Below are 17932 nucleotides of genomic sequence, written 5' to 3' on the forward strand. Positions count from 1 at the left end.
ATTATCACATTTTCAAATGTTAACTAGTACTGGTTTGTAATTAAATTTCCCTAAACAACCCTACTTAAGTAATTGAGTAATGGGGTGTCGGAATGCCTCAATTAAAGGTTGAGACAACCATAGTTTCTTTTTCTTGGACTGTTATAAGACAAACATAGGGTGTGTTCGGCAATAACTTTTAGTTTTTGCACTAAGTCAAACCTCTAATAATGGTGAAAAATTGTGTTTGGTGAAGCATGTTTGGAGTATCTTTTGGTGGTTAAACTAGTGTTTTAAGAAAAACTATAAATATTAGCTTTTAGGATAGAGGTAGCTTTTGGAATAGCTTTTTAAGATTGAATGTAGTTTATTTTTGTTATTTATTTAAACTAACAACTAGTTTTACCGGACACTAATTATCATAAAAGCTATTTTCACAGTCAAACTCTAACAACTAATATCTTACCGCTGACAAGTGACAACTATTGCAACAACTAACAGCTAACGCAACAACTACTTTTGCCGAACATGCCTATAAAATCGGTAGAAGGTAAGAGACGGTTTTTCTATGTGACCCTCCATAAAAGTTTAGTCCAATAATATGCCTTGGCCCTTGGGCTTGAGCCTAATATCAACAATTACTAGAAATTGAAAACGAAACAGACGTCCATAAACTTTATTCCACCAACTCTATATAACTGACCCCAAACATAAACTTCTTTACAATAGGCCCACCCAACTATTAGTTCTAGCAGCAGCATCTAAACCTTATGGCTCAGCTATATCATCCGAAGACCCAACATAATATAACCTCATCAAACTTTGGATTATCATCGTGACAAAATTTTGGATTACTTGTATTCATCATTTGCTAAATTGGGAATATTTTTGTTTGAAAGGGTAAGCTTTGATACAAGTATAAACCTCAATAATGAGATCTAATACGAACAATTCGTAAGACCCCATTGTAAAAGATTGTATCAGACAGCAGTGTGAAAACGGGTATTAATTAAGACGGGTTATTTATGCTCAATGATCATAGTTTTGACATATTAAAATTAAGTTTCTTTCAAATGTGATCGGTTATTTTTAAAATTTATGACTTCTATTATAGATGTCATATGAGTTCATATTAATGAATGAATTTTCACTTTTAAAAAACTAAAGATAAACAATTTTAGCTAATAGTATCATATTCATATCTTATTGAACTAGCGGTCAAGCATTAATCTTCTAATACGAATTAACCGAGTACTTAGCAAAAAGCATAGAGAAGAAACAAGAAATTAAAGTATCCAAAATCTACAAATATACTTCCTCTGTTTCGTTTTAAATGCACAAATAGACATTATTTGTGAGATATAAAATATTCATTTATTGTATTTACAACGAAAGAGGAAGTAACTAACCTTAATTATGAAAAATTGTATAAATAAAACAAGGGGCCTAGCGTGTAGCTAGGTTTCAGTAAATTATATTATAGTTAGCAGTAAATAGTAATAACTATATTAAGCAAAAAAGTCATATAAGATAAGAAGAACTAATAATTAATCCTGATTTTAAGTATTAGAACTTGGAGGAGGAAGCACGGTAAGAGCAAGGATTCCGTCGATAAATGCTGCCACAGCTCCTAACATAAAAGCAGGGAGATTACCACCTCCAAATAACTTATCCAATGGTCCACTTATTAGTGACACAAACATCTGTTCCAAAAACAATAACAGAACAAAATTATAATAATGTTATGTGTATTTCTCATTTTGAAACACTTCCCCGTTTCGTTTTAAATGCAATAAATGGGTATTAATTTTGAGATATAAAATATCCATTTGTTGCATTTACAACGAAACGGATGAAATATAAACAATTCATGTTAGTTGAATCGGATTTTTACCGATTATAAAGTAATTTTTACTTTTTAACGATTTTAGCTTATTGAAACTTATTTAATTAAAATACTGTTCTAAAAAATAAGCTCACAATTGTTAGAGTGAGTAAATGATGTAGTGATAATTATAACTTGCCTGAGGTATAACGATTGCCAAGTTCAGAACACCTAGAGAAAGCCCTGCTAAATAATATATGAGTTCAAAATAAAGACGATTTGAAACTTGAAAGTGTTAAAGAGAGTAAAATGGTAGTGATAATTAGGCTCCAGAAAATTACCGTGACCAGCACCAGAATCAGAGGAAAACATAGATGCCAAAGCAAAGGGAATGCTAAATGTTACCTGTGTCAAAAAATCAAATTAAAACTAGCAAATTAGACTTCAAAGTAGATAATTTCGAGTTTTGATAATTTCATAGTACATCTATTATACCATAAGTTTATATACCAACTAACCTAAATAGAAAACATCATTATAGTGTGGCTAATTTATATTGTTATAATTTTAGACCTAAATATACAAAACAATATGAGTTATTATTAAGAGAACGACTGAATTATAAAGGTTATACTTACCGCTTGTGGGATACCCATGGAAGCAAAAAGCGTCAATATACCAGCCTTAACATTTTTGGGTGGTGGGGTCCCTGGTGGGGCCAACTTCCTTGCATGCTCAGCTGACTTTGTGACCACCGCAGTCAACGCTAATGCAGCCGCCAAAATAAAATTGACCACCCCCCAAAGCCTCCTAGCACCACCAAGAACTTTTGACAAAGGATCTATAGCAATTGACATAAGGCCCAAAGTAAGTGCAGTCAACATTAGGCCCAATGATCCAACCCCAACCCCATGATCATACACCACTTTTTGGGCCTCAGATCCAGCAGGGTCACCCCCATATATCTCCTTACCAACCCAATCAGTATTAAACAACAAGAATGGGAACCAAGCAACCCAATTCATAGCCGTGACTAGGAAGAGCAACCACATGGGCTTACCCAAATTTCGAACCGTCGACTTGACTTGAACGAAAAACGGGTCCTCGTGGTCGGATTTTTTCTCGAAACGGGGCTCCGGAACAAAAATTAGGGCAAAACTAACTAAGACAATTAGGAAGATAATGTCAATTAAGAAGCATGTTTTAAGGTTGGCACAATAAATGTCACACCCATGACTTAGGGTGAAGGGAAGAAACTTGTAAAGGCGGTTGTAAGAGCCAGCTGCATAGCCTAAAATGTTGCCTATTGCCATGAAAAATGAGAAGAATGCATTGGCTACTCTCATTTTTCTGTGGTTGTGGTTTGAAAGATCTGCCAAAAATGCTCTTGCTGGATCCTATAACAATCAAACATACAAGAAAAATGAACAATTGAAGTATAGAAATAAAGAATATATAGTCATTTATGCATAATTACTTCAAAAATTAATCTGAATACATTTTTGTGAAGGCGGGATGTTATGCAATATATTAAGTTAGGGGTGGACAAAGGGCCTGTTCTCTCCAACTTATTTGCAGTTCAATTCAGCTTTGGACAATACTTTTACTCTCACATATCACTATTCATTTTAGTTCAGTTTAGTTTAGTTCAATTCAGTTCAGATCAGTTCAATTCAGTTCAGCTGTTTTATGCCGAAAAGAACAGACCCAAAGTGTTCATTACTATAATTTGAATATAATTAGGTTCATCTTTATATTTGCTATATATTTTGTTTTCACCGTAAGTTTCACCGATTACTCTTAAATAAAGAGAGATACGGAAGGTTGTGGTGGTACATGAATTAAGAAAATTCATTTAACAATTCTTCTAAACACAATAACTAGGTGTTTCGTTGTTTTTTTTTTTTCACTTCAAATCATGGTATCTCTTTAACATTTAATATCTTTAATATATATATTAGCTACGTTGTAAAAAGAAGATATTATGAAAGACACAATGGAACAACTTTAAAAGATTATTTAAGAATCTATCATCACATCTTTGATAATATGATCGCGACATCATATACTCAAGGAACATAAAAAATAGTACGAGAGTATCATATATATTAGGGTAGATATATATCTTTATAAAAGGTAAATAGTAGCTTAAGAAATAAATCTTCATCAGTTTTTTTGCCACTATTTATATTATGAATGATATGATTGGTAAATATATAGAACTATATTAATGTTTCATGGAAACAAAAATCATTGTCACAATAATACAAAATTTTCCAAAAATAATCTACCTAACATGTAGGCAAAAGTAAGCACCATTATTATTTCTTTTTAATTTAAGCTTAATTTATCTATGAACTATGTACTCTAGTCCCTTAATTATTACTATTGGACATTTATTCTCAACTTTATGCTCTTAGAAGCTAGCTAGAAACATCGGAATCACATATTTTCACCACTAAATTTTAAGGACCACCCTAAATAATGAGGGACAATTCACATGACCTACTTAAATGACAAAAACCATCTCATCATTTCTAGATATCAATTGATTTATGGCCATGTTTGGCACCACTCATGTTTCATATCAGACTTTGAACATATGCAAAGGTAAACACCTTTTCTTTTTGAATGAATTTATGGTGTTTGTAGCATCTCTCGTGGTCCTCTTACCTAACACCTAAGTAATGCAAGAAAATCATTTTTCGTTTTGGTTACGCACTCATGAAACAACAACTATTTTTCTTTTGTCGAACTTTTATTAAATTTTTACACTTACGTACATATTTGACGGTTAATATCATATTCGATTACAAACAAATCAAATATAATTGTAAAGAATAACCTTTTATTAATAATATCGAAATTAATCTAACAAACTCTCACATAATAATAGTGTCTAAGTAAATATTTATATTCGAAATTTATAAAGTTGACCAACAAACTTCCGAGAACATATTTTTACTTTTATATATATCTATCACGGGTTTAGCTAGTTATTTTTATTTTTGTTGAATAAAACTAATAACTATAACATAATTAATTAATGACATTTATTCTCCTAATTTATATTAGATATCAATTTTAATAATTATGTCCCTATTTGAATATGTCATATATATCAATTTAGTTGAGTAAATGTTCGAACACATATATATATAGGTAAACCTATGAACTAGGTGCTTACTGCTTACTCCCTCCGTTTCCTAAAGATCTTCCCACTTACTGTTCCTATAGATACCAACGAAAATCAAGTTGTGTGGGGGCATGGTGTGAGTAAAGTAGGAGAGAGAAAGGGGTTAAGATGAATAAACAAATAAAAAGGGGTTAAAGTAGGAGAGAGAAAGGGAGTAAAATTGAATTAATAATGTAATGGTGGACCATATGATAGTGACATGAGAGGATAAATAGGGAAATTTGTTTCGCCAAATAAGGAATAAAGCAAAAGAGGGAAGATCTTTTGGAAACACCCTCAAACGGAAAGAGGGAAGATCTTTAGGAAACGGAAGGAGTATGCTTGAAAGAGTTTATCTTGTAAAAGACCGCCTACTTTTAAATTAGAATCAGGCAATAATAAGTCCAATTTTTTTAAAAAAATTACTTCAATAGTGACTAGTTTTAATATTTTTTCCATGACTAGTTTAATCCATTTAATAACTAGGTCTATTTTTATATTAAAACTAGTAAACCGTCTCTTTTAATAATTTCTGTGCTTGAAAAATCCATCTACGATATCCCTATGTGTTTCTCCCTTTCATCATTCAACACAATCAACTTATTATTATAAAATCTCAACTTTTTCGGGAATATTTTTTATTTTTTCCTTTTATTTCTACACTTGTTAGTATGATTAAAACTCCTTTTTTTTTAAATAATCTTTGGGCTCTTTCAAAAAAAAAAAAAAAAAAGGAATTTCAAGTTTGGGCTCCTTTGTTTTTTTGTTTGTCACATTATTGTAGATTCCATGATGTGAAAGTTGTGGGGAGAATAAACGGTTCTAATTTTCATACCCTTCAATATCAAAGTTTACCAAACACCATTTTGCCAAACATCATTTTACAAGGCTTATATACACACAACACAACTTGGTGCAATTATGCCTTTGGAATAACAAAAAGATTATGGGCGGTAGGCGGATCTACCATATAACGAATACACCTTGCGCATGAAAGAGACAACAATATAATCTACTTATCAAACCATTAACCATAGTACATAAAATTTATAATCATGCAAATATGGAATGCTATCTAAAAAAAACTTCTTTTCCAATTATTGGTAATATAAAAATCAGATATTGAGTAATTTCACGACAGAACATCCAAATCTTACCTAAAATTAAGAATAAAAAGGACCACTATCGTTATACAAAAATAAGAACGGATCATTTTTCTACACATGTAGTTGTAGCATTGGAATTTTAAGTGAAGCAAGTATGCAAACCAAAATTAAATAAAGTTATTATATCAAGGTTTTTTTAAAATAGTTTGTTAATGTTTTCATATTAGATCCTATCCAACAAATCACATAAAAAAAAAACTTTTAGTAAAATATTTATCTCGAAATCATTTACTTATAGTATATTATCACACATTCATACTCTTATGTACACATTATTAGACAAATCAAAAAGTACTCAAAACTAACATCAGTCCACTCCATATAAAAAGAGATCTAAAAAATAAAACATATAACTTCACAAGATGAAAATAAATAGTAAATACTTCTTATAATATAAAATTTCCCCTTAAAAAAGATATCTTAACTTTCAATCACATCAAATACCAAATACGCTATAATATTTTTACGTGTTTTTTTTATCTCTATCGTGACTGCCGTATGACTTCAAATCAATAAATGACTTTTCTCGTAAAAAGAATTAATCGAAAAGAAAAAGTTACCTGCACCATATTATTAGCAATATCAAGGATCCAAAATCCAGCCACAAAAAAAGCAACAGCTCTAGGTTTAGTAGCTTGATTAAGAGAATCACCCAATTTAAGCCCAATATCAGCTGCAAACCCAATTAACAAAATTGCCACACATATTAACGCCGTTCCGGCGAAAATAAACGGTTTCCGTCTACCAAACTTCGACGTTAAACGGTCACTACTATACCCAACAATGGGCTGGACCACCATCCCTGATATAGGCCCACAAAGCCATATAAATGAGGCCCAAGTATGTGGGACCCCTAGTAATTGGACATATGGGGTTAAAAGTGATAGTTGTAAAGCCCAACCAAATTGGACTCCTGCTGCAATTGAGGCCACTGAAAATAGCTTCCAGTATGGGCTTCCCGGCCCATTTTGTTCTTCTAATTGAATTATTTCCATGGTGTTGTAAATTTGTAATTGATTTTTTATTTTGTTGGAATTGAAGAAATTGTTTGTGGAAGAATAATGGTTTTTTTTTTATGTAATGGAAGTTTTTTTGCTTGAGAAAATTGGGTGTGGATATGTATGTATATATATATTAGAATGATTTGGATAATAGTAGTGATGGATTAATTAAATCTGTAATTTTATTGTTAATAATAGCTGGACCTTCCATATTTGTTTCTGCGAAATAAAATGAAAAAAAAAACAACTACGAGTTTTTAGTTCCCTATTTTTTTTAATAAATTATTATCTGGTCAAATATTGGACTCTTGGAGATACTGAGTAATTAAGGTTTGAGGAAAATAAGGAAAGAAATCAAAAGGAGTATTGGAATTTTTTTTTATATATGGGAAATATATAGTAAGGATTCAAATTTGAAATAGTTACCCACCTTATAATATACACTAGTTACGATAAAGAGAGGCTCTAATTCTAATATAAAAGTAACCTAGTCACTAAATTGATTAAACTAGTCATCGAAAGAAATTATACTAGTCACTATTGGGCTTTTTTTTTTTTTTAATATTTGACTTACCATTAACTAATTTTAATTTAAGAGTAGGCGGTCTCTTACAAGACAAATTCCACTAGTTATTATATAATTACTCATTAGGTTCGGATTATGCCTCGTAAAAAAAATTCATTTATTAATATTTTACTTTAAATGATAACACTAAATATCACTTTGTCTAGTGTTTAAGATTTTAATATATGAAATTGAAGTCACCGGATCAAACCTTGTAATACGCAATTTTTAATTTTTTTTATCTCTATTATATAAGCCAAGGGAGGAGGTGTGGTGTCCCTATTTGAAATGACGAAAATATCCTTTAAAAAATTTAAACGTTTTTTATAATAGATTTAAAAATGAGAATCAATGCAACTTGCTATATGGAATAAGTCAAAAATGGAATATACAATCACCATTAATAACTTGACTAGATTGACACAATCAATTCACGAAATTAATTAGAATCTTCGATTTAAAAAAAAGTTAGTGATATATCTTGACAACATAATACTTCGTATTTACAAAGTCAAACAATATGATTTATTAATATTTACAATCGTTAAAGAACTATACTAAAGCCGCTGACAAAGAATTATTATTGAATCTCGACCAAAAATTTCTAACAATTAAAATTCGGTCACCTTTAGTTCAAAAAGATAATAACATCCACAAAAAAACCTCAATAGTTTAAATCACTACCAAGATAATTTTAGATTAAAAAATAGGAAATTTTGTCCCAAACTACCTTTAACGTTCAAGTTTTTGCGAGAAACTACCTTATAAAAAAATTGTTGTCCTAAACTACCTTACTTTACAATTTTGTTGTTGACAACTACCTTATACCAGTTTCCGGCATTGACTTTTGTTTTTTCAGTTCAAAATTGTGGGAAAAATCAAAATTACCTTTGTGGGAATTGAGGAGGGTGATTGTTTCAATTTTAGTTTAAGTAGAAGAGGAATTTAATGGTGGATTGGTGGTACAAAGTGCCACATAGATATGAGAGATAGAGCGCGCGCACACCGGAAAAGAGGAAACTAGGGTGGGGAAAATTAAAAAAAGGGTTTGAAGAGGTCAAGTGATATAACGTGACATTAAAAAACCGGAAAAAACAAAAGTCAACGTCGGAAACCGGCCTAAGGTAGTTGTCAACAACAAAATGGTAAAAGAAAGGTAGTTTGGGACAACAATTTTTTTATAAGGTAGTTTCTCGCAAAAACATGAAAGTTAAAGGTAGTTTGGGACAAAAAACCCTAAAAAATATATGCTTATTCGTACATAAGATTGTCGACGCACGCATCGCGTGCATATACAGCTAGTTGTATATGAAGTAAAGTGCTCTTAGAAAGAGCGGCACGTAACATCGTTCCTTGTTTAGGAATGTCTTTTAGTGTATTAGTATAGATAGGTCTTAAAATATTTTTGGGTGCAAATTTTTTTTGGGGGGGGAGGGGGTCGAGTGGGTAATATTTGGCTAGAGCATCCTTATCAATGATCAAAAAATAAGATCAAATATGTAATCATAAAAAAAATCTCCTTAACAATGAATGAAAATAAGATCATGGGTTGATTGGGATAAAAATTTTGTATGGGGTGAGTGAAATGATGAATAAGATTATGGGATGAATGATACCAAATGTCACATTCTGACTGGATTTTAGAATATAGTAATTGTTATAACATTTCCAATGGTTTTATTTTAAAAAAATGATAACCCAACTTCATACATGCAAATATTTCTCTTCTCTAATCTTTTATGATTCTTTTGAAGCCATATTAAGTTTGAAATATCAATATTATGTGAGAAAAAACTATGTATTTAGCATCCATATTGTTTGTAAAATGTGTATTTATTCATTTGGAAGTATTTTTGTTACTCTTTTTTTTGCAATTTGATAGGATCTTACGATCATACGATCCGATTCTACCGGTTCGATCCTACCTCCCTTACCGATCCAAAGTGGATTTCCAATCCTAATAACATTAATATCAAGTGCAACTATAATAAATATAAATGGAACATAATTTATTTGTTAGACGATGATTGTGTGATTGAGATAAAATTATCAATACATTCCCCATTGGTTCATGATTAATTTTAATTTGGTTGATTGTTGTATCACCATCATATTTTTAGAATTCGATCATAATGGAAGGAAACAATACAAGAGAAATCAAAAACAACTCATTTTGATTAATTTTTTGATTTCTGACTATCAAATATCACTGAAAATTACAAAGAGGGATGGTATTTATACGCGGGCAATTTCTTGCTGATCCCCCGTTCTCTAACATTTCCTTATCTCAAAAAAAAAAAAAAACACGTCGCAGTAAAGTAAAAAAAAGTAGAGAGAAAAATTACACGGCGAATGGAATAATAAATTAAAAGCTTCCATTCGTTTTTTCCTCTCTCTAGATAAAAAAGAAAGTTAAAAATTAAAATGGCCTCTTTATTTTTAATGGCCACCCATTGACCCTCCGATTTTGGCTTCCGGCGGCGGAGACGGCAACAAAGTAAAGGAAAGGATGGCACTGGCCGTTGCTGCGACGGCTCCCACCACAAATGCTGGCAAATTTCCCCCACCAAACAATGCATCCCATGGGCCACTTGTTACCGACACAAACATCTGTTTTCACCACACATATTAAATCAAATTAATAATAAGTAGATATATTCTCTATTATTTTGTCATAACGTTACATGACATTTTTGGCTTTTTACATATATAAAAGTTAAGTACCACCTAAAAGAAAAAAGAAACATATAAAAAGGTTAATGACACCAACTTCACTACTTGACCTTTGTTTCTTAAAAGTTAGCTTGTGGTAGCATGCACCATGATATACTATGTATCCTTTTAATTTTTGGTCGGTGCTTCTTTCCTACTTAACTCTTAGTAGCTTAAAGTATAAGTTCTATTTAAGTAATTACTCCGAAATTTCAGTGTTTCTCACAATATTGAAAGCAAAAGATCAAATTTAATGAATGTCAATGTCATAATTACATGATAGCTAAGGGAAGTTGGTGTTGGTTGTATGTGATATAACCAAGTGTTTCTTGTAGGGTATTTGGGTGATGATGCATATATTATTGATTTAATTGGTGGAGAAAATTGGTATGTGTATGCTTGATAGTGTGTGATTATGTTAGTCATAAATTTAAAGACATGAAAGGTAGCGTATGTGAATATGTGATGATGTTTAAGTTTTACCTGAGGAACAACAATTGCCAGGTTGAGAACTCCGAGAGAGAGACCTGGAAATAAAATGTCAAACATAATTAATACGATTGATTATAGGATTAGACAAGATTTAGTAGTTTTCAATAAGGAAATTAAATGAAATTCAAATCACGTGGTTGGTTATTATGTACCTTGTCCTGATCCGGAAGATGCTGAAAAAATTGAAGCCAGTGCGAAAGGAATACTGAAAGTGATCTGAAATGACATAAAACGACAACAACAATTAGTAATAAATAATAAAAGTACGAATATATTTTCTATAGTATTTAAGATAAAACTGAAATTCCTAATAGCTTGAACAAGAAGGTGCTAACGTAAAGTCATGGAATATATGTGATAGACTTAACTTGGATAAGATTCTTTTATTGTTTATGTGGTTTGATTTTAACCAAGGAAGCAAAAGTGGACAGTTGAGTTTAGCAAACTTTCTAACCACTATTATATCCAATTACCTGACCTCTACGGTCAAAAAAAGGTACACTTAATTAATCATTTTCCATGACTCATTTACTAGACTTGTTTGACCAATGTTCATCATGAAATCTTTGATTAATTACAAGAAACAAGTAGAACAATCCACATATTATCGTTGTCTTTATTTCCCTCTCAAAAAGACTCTGACTAATCTTCCCAAATTTTCAACTTATTTTCTACTTTTCACATTACAAAATTAAAAATCACTATATAATTTCTTAATATACATAGGATCTCAAACATCACTTATAACTTATAAGGTACTAGTAATATCTTATTCAATCTCGATTTTTTAATAGGATGAATATCATTTTATTAACTAAAATATACAGACTTTCATTTTAGTGTTTCGGAATAACGAAAGTCTGTTTAGTGACTATAAGGTTATGTTCTCTTTGGCATAAAACAGCTGAACTGAACTGAACTAAATTGAACTGAACTGAAATGAATAGTGATATATGAGAGTAAAAGTATTGTCCAAAACTGAACTGAATTGAATTTAACTGAACTGAACTGAAAATAAGTTGGGAAAAACAGACCCTAAATCTTAAGCTAATATAATACGATATGGAAATCAATGTATAATACGATATGGAAATCAATATGACATGCAGAATATGATTTTGATAGGAAAAACAAGTAATTTAAGCTAGTACCTATGAAGTAGTAATTGAATTTGTTTGAGATTCAGATTCATATTGAATTGTCATTAAAGTATAGGACAACACTCAATCAAATGTGTTTTGTCATGGTGCAAAGAAAACGGCCAAAATGGATACAAGTTGAAGTTGGACTGTGAAAGCAAAAGCATGAGGCCAAAACAAGAAAACAGTAGTTGTTTTTGTCAAAAAGTGTTGCCATTTAAGAATTTTCAAACTTTTTTACTGGTTGGTTCAAACTTCAATTTACGCGTAAGTCCAAATTCACTGGGTCATCCGCCATTTCCTCCTTACTGCTTGAGCGTGGACGGTGGACCTTTTGGTTAACAACTTAACATGGATAGCCAATCAGCTATTCACCCAACCCATGTTTTATCTCTTTTTGTAAACTTTATTATATAAATTTTATTGATAAATCAAATATATAGATATTTTTTTGGCTCCTTTTTATTAGCCGTGGTAAGATGAATTTTATCTGGGCTGTATTCGCACAAGGCCATTCACCCAGAGGTCCAACAATCCCCAACCCCCATTCCCCAACAATATTGAAATTTTTTGCTTCCACCGAAATTTAAACCTTGGTCTTCCATGTGGGAGATAGGAAGTCATATATTGGACCCAAGGGTCGTGATAAATTAAATATATACTCTCTTCATTTCTGAGAGGTATATGTTGACTTTGGGCACTATTTATCCAATATACTTTGACTATTCATTCTTATTTATACACAAGAGAAAATATAGGCATGTGGGATTTTGTTTCATTCGTCACGATAAACACTTTTCGAATATTTATTTTTTATAATTTTTACTTTTTATACAATTAGAGATATTATCGATCAAAGTTGTGCCTCGAAAAATGTAAAAAGTCAATATTACATAATATAAAAAACAGAGAGAAAAATATGGGGAGTAATATTAAAGTTAGTTAGGTAATTTGGGAAAATTTTCTGAATTTTTAAAATTAAAACCCAAAAAAAATCCTTAAAATAAACTGAATTATACTTAAAACTAACTTTCAATAACCAAGGAATTAAATGTCAGTGAAACTCATAAAGAAATAAAATAAGAATCCTAATGGAATTGAAAGAATTATAAAGATATTCTTCAAGAGAAAAGCTAGTTTTCTATACAAAAATAACTATAAAACTAAGCCAAGTTGGTCATGAACACTTAAAACAATACAATTAAAAATTGTCCACCATCTGGTTATAATTTTAAATTTTCTTATTATCTTTCCTAATTTTTACCATATTCCATCATATTATTAGTAATTATTGAGTGTAAATAATTTATATACAATCTGCTAGGTAATATCACATATCGTTTTCGAATTGTACTAATTTTCTTAAGAATGTGGATCAAATTGGAAATAAGAAAGTGTATTTGAGAAACTCATCTTTTCTCTTATAAATTGTTAGTTAAGTTGAGTAGGATAAATCATGTTTTCTAAGTAGTACTCCATATGAAAATTTAGATCAGTTTGAAAATTGAAACCAATTTGGAAATTGAATGATTTTCTACCCGTTTTAGGATTCATAAAATAATTTATAGGGTGGATTAATATTAGAAGAACAAATACGACTCTCAATAAAAACAAGATATAAATAAGTAGTTCAATATTGATCTCTATTTAGACAATAAAAATATATAGTTGTCGGTATTTTTTTTTAAAAAATAAATAGAAATAGTAGATATAATTCAATGCAATAATAGCCGTTAGATTATTGAAATATGGAGGGCTTAGACTCTTGCCATGCAACATATATCCTCCCACCATACGCCACATGAACAATGATCCATTTTTATTTTTTCATTTTGAACAGTTGTAATGATCCGATTAATCCTCTCTTTCTTCCTTTTATTTCTCATCTAACAGTTTCATATTTCATATTCCCAAAATAAAAAAAAAGTACCCATTAATTACTCACTAAGCACACTATTAAGTGTAAAACACTTAAAAAATCAATTTAAAAAAAGAGTAAAACAAGGAAATATTTTAGTAGAAACAAGCTAAAATTAGAAAAAAAAAAAAACAAAACAGTAAAAACTTAAGAACAAGTCAAAAAAAAAAAAAAAACTTACCGCAAGTGGGATACCAAGCACGGCAAAGATAGCCAACGCGCCACCCTTAACACCGGGAGGCGGCAACGGCGGTCCAATAGCACCCGGTACGTGGTGTGTAGCACGGTAGTGCTCGGCAGATTTTGTAACTAATATTGTCATTGCTAAACAAACAGCTAAAATAAGATTAACAATGCCCCATAATCTCTTAACACCTCCTACTAAACGAGCTAACTTTTCAATACCAAGTGACATAATACCCAAAACAACTGAGTTAATCATTAATCCCAAGGCTCCAGCATGAACTCCCATATCATATGCTTTTCCTTCACCAACTGTACCACCATAAACTTCTTTACCCATCCAATCTGTGTCAAATAACAAGAATGGAAACCATGCAATCCAATTTAAACATGTTACTAAAAGAAGGATTAACATAGGTTTAGGTAAATCTTTTAGTGCACCAAAAAGTTGTCCAAAAAATGGTAATCTTGCACATCCTCCTGTATTGTTTTTAAGATTTTCTTCTTCTTGTATTTCATCCAAAGTGAATGGGCGCTCTCGAACAACTGAGAGCGCCAGTATTGTAAGAACGATTAGGAGTGTAATTGAGATGAAAAAGCAAGATTTAAGATTTGCACAATATGTGTCACAAGCTTTTGTGTGAGTAAATGGGAAGACGGTATAAAGACGACTATAGGAACCAGCGGCGTATCCGCCGATGTTTCCTAATGCCATGAAGAAGGAAAAAAATGCATTGGCATACCGGGTCTTTGCTTGAGAACCGGCTGCCATATCAGCCAACAACGCCCTGCATGGACCTTGCAGGGTGTTGTTGGCTACATCTAGGATCCAAAATCCAACGACGAAAACCGCGATTGCTCGCGGTTTTGGTACGTTACCATTTGGATCCCCTGTCGCATGTCCTATATCGGCTGCAAAGCCGATAAGGGAAACTGCGAATCCAACCAACGTAGCCCCTACTGCAATAAAGGGGCTGCGTCGGCCGAATTTAGAGGTGCAACGGTCACTGTAATAACCCACTGTGGGTTGAACAATCATTCCCGAGATTGGACCACACAACCATATATAGGGAGCCCACGTATGTGGGATGCCTAAAAGTTGTACGTACGGGGTCAATAGGGAGAGCTGTAACGCCCACCCGAATTGGACCCCGGCCGCAATCGAAGCCACCAGGGCTAGTTTCTTAAGGGAACTAGCCTCTGGTGGTGATATTGGGTTCTTCTCTATACTTAGAGAAGAACCCACTATCTTATTATTATTAGTATCACCATTTTTCACATTTCTTCCTTCCATATCACTCTAATGTGTTTTGGTGTTCTTGTTGTCGTGTTTCTTTTTTCTCTCTAAGAAGTTGTTTCTTTGTGTAATTGTTGTGTGGGTGTTTTTGAGATATGAAGGTGGAAGAGTGTTTGGTGTAGAAGACAATATATAGGAGAAGAAAAGGAGATGGGGGAGGAAGAAAATTGAGGTTCTTAACTTTTAGGCTTATCCGTTTTGAATTGATTTTCTTACATTTGTGTAAAAATTATTTAGATTAACTTTTACACGTGTCAAAAGGTATTAAATTCGATTCTCTATTTAATTTGATTAAGAAACAAATGTATAATTATTAATTTTAGAGTTGAAAATAATAATAAAGGGAAAAGAGAGGAGTGTATTGTGTGTCATTTCATCATTTAATGACTATCATAATTAATGTTTGATAATTAATAGTGAGGGAGTAGAGAAGAAAAGAAAGTCTCACCAAACTTTTTTTTTTTTCTTGTTTGGTGAAATGAAATCATTTTTTGTTGACATAGGATGAGAAATTTACTCAAAGTGGATAATTCTTTTTGATGGATAATGGGTGTTTTTTTGAGAGAAAATTAGTTACTTTATTATCCAATTAATAAATGGATTATTATGTAGTTTGTGCTTTATGGATTATTCTCATAGTTACGGCATGTTTGGGAAAAAAGCATGACATAATACTTCTGGAAGAAGTTAAAAACAGACATGCAAGAAAAGATTTGAATAAAAACAATTAAAGCTAACAACTTTATGATGATATGTTAAGTGATTTGCTTTTTACTTTTAAGTTTTAACAACAATATTTAGTATCTAAGTATGATTATTGGAAAAATGTTTGAGTAACTCTTAGTAATGTACTGATGTATATGTAATAAATGAGGGGAAAAATAATATAAAAATATCGGTTTAATGTATTCCTAACCAATGAAAATTCAATAATAAGATGCTTGATAACCCTTAGAGTCACTTCTGATCTCTATTACATAAGTCAACTATTGAGTAATTAGAGGTTCAACTGACATACGGTAAATATTTTTTTCCGTTTTAAATTTAAAGTTAAAGAACTATGACTATTGTACATATTTTTATAAGTTGAAGCACACATTACATGTATGCATGTGAATCAACTTATATTGATTAAACATCTTTGTAATTATTCAATAATTCATGTTTACAAATATAAGTTATTTTCGTACATTTAAAAAGTGCTTAAAAGTTGAGAAATATATATATACAAAATAAGTTATGATAGTTCTCACTAAAAAAACAGTGTATGTGTAAGACATCAAATGTACAACTTTTTATAAGTAATTTTAGTTTTCTCTATATAACAAAGGCAAACTTGTAATAGGATCCGTCTTTAACTTTTGAAATCTCTCGATAAATTAGTATGAGACGATTTCACTCCAATTAAACAAAATAATAATAAGATGTTATTTTTGAGTGAAGGAACTAGTATAGATAGTCCGGCCTTAGCTTCTAGAGAATGGGATCTTCAAAAGGACCACAAACCACTACTCTTCCTCTTCTTTTTTTTCTTCTTTGGAAAAAATATACCCTGTCCTTTAATCCCATTATCTCTTATCCATTAATATTATATCAGATTAATTAATTATAGTAATTAGGGAAAAAGAAGAGGTTCCATTAAATGTAAAATTGGAATCATGCAGCAGTGAGAAAGGGAGAAAAAGTTACTAACTTTTCCATATTCTGTTCTCCTCCTATTGGAAAAAAGAAATCAGATTTTGGATGATGCTATTAAGTCAACAGATCAAGTGGATAATTCATGTAAAACTAGCATTATAATGGTACCTTAAAATGAGCACCATATTTAATTTCTTACAATTTTTTACTACTACCTTTTTTTAAATTTATGCAATTAATTGATCCTATGCATATGTAAGCTGGGACATGCATGGCTGGCTCTGAGTCAGACAAGGGCTTTTTAGTACTTGCAGTAACTTCAAAGCATAAATTCACTCTTGAGATTATTAGATTAGATATGGACTTCATAACCTTTTATGAAAATTATTGTATGTGTAATACTTCTCTATGCATGCTTCTTAATTACTTTTGCTTAAGATTTGGTATCATATAAAATAATAATTAATACGAGGTTGAAGTTATATGAATATTATGTTTAATATAGTAATTGATTTGCAAGAATATGGTGAGGAGTTGATTTCGCATGGTAATTGGAGAGACTCATAACATAAAAGAAAATATATACTTCCTATTAAGGGTGGTAATGATGCGAGTCGAATTCGAGTTTGAGCTAGCTCGACTCGACTCGTTGAGTTGAGTCGAGTTTTGACCCAGCATTGACCGAGTCGAGTTTTGACCGAGTAGATTTCGAGTAGCTTGCAAGTATCTCATGTTACAAGCAACAATAAGGTAGAAAAATGTTGAATTTAAGTATTTTGCTATTGATAATTAGGTATTCGAGCTTTTCACAAGTTTTCGAGTCGAGTTGCTCAACTCGACTC

At 31.3% G+C, this 17932-nt stretch overlaps 2 protein-coding genes across 2 annotated transcripts; both read right to left on the reverse strand.

Moving 5' to 3' along the window:
• Nucleotides 1–1538: 1538 nt before the first annotated feature.
• On the reverse strand, nt 1539–7978 carry LOC104889929 (sucrose transport protein SUC2). Its single transcript, XM_010675271.2, has 5 exons — nt 6706–7978; nt 2443–3201; nt 2146–2209; nt 2004–2047; nt 1539–1682 (listed from the first exon to the last, which is right to left on the reverse strand). Exons 1-5 carry the CDS (start codon nt 7138–7140, stop codon nt 1539–1541), a joined length of 1446 nt encoding a protein of 481 aa, XP_010673573.2. The 5' UTR covers nt 7141–7978.
• A 1904-nt stretch (nt 7979–9882) lies between these two features.
• Nucleotides 9883–15459, reverse strand: LOC104891103 (sucrose transport protein). Its single transcript, NM_001303092.1, is given in 4 exon segments — nt 9883–10321; nt 10907–10950; nt 11068–11131; nt 14154–15459. Coding segments are annotated over 4 exon segments (1575 nt in total). The 5' UTR covers nt 15450–15459; the 3' UTR covers nt 9883–10150.
• Between the last annotated feature and the right edge of the window lie 2473 nt (nt 15460–17932).

This window comes from Beta vulgaris, chromosome 1, assembly GCF_026745355.1.
Source record: "Beta vulgaris subsp. vulgaris cultivar EL10 chromosome 1, EL10.2, whole genome shotgun sequence".
NCBI lineage: Eukaryota > Viridiplantae > Streptophyta > Magnoliopsida > Caryophyllales > Amaranthaceae > Beta > Beta vulgaris.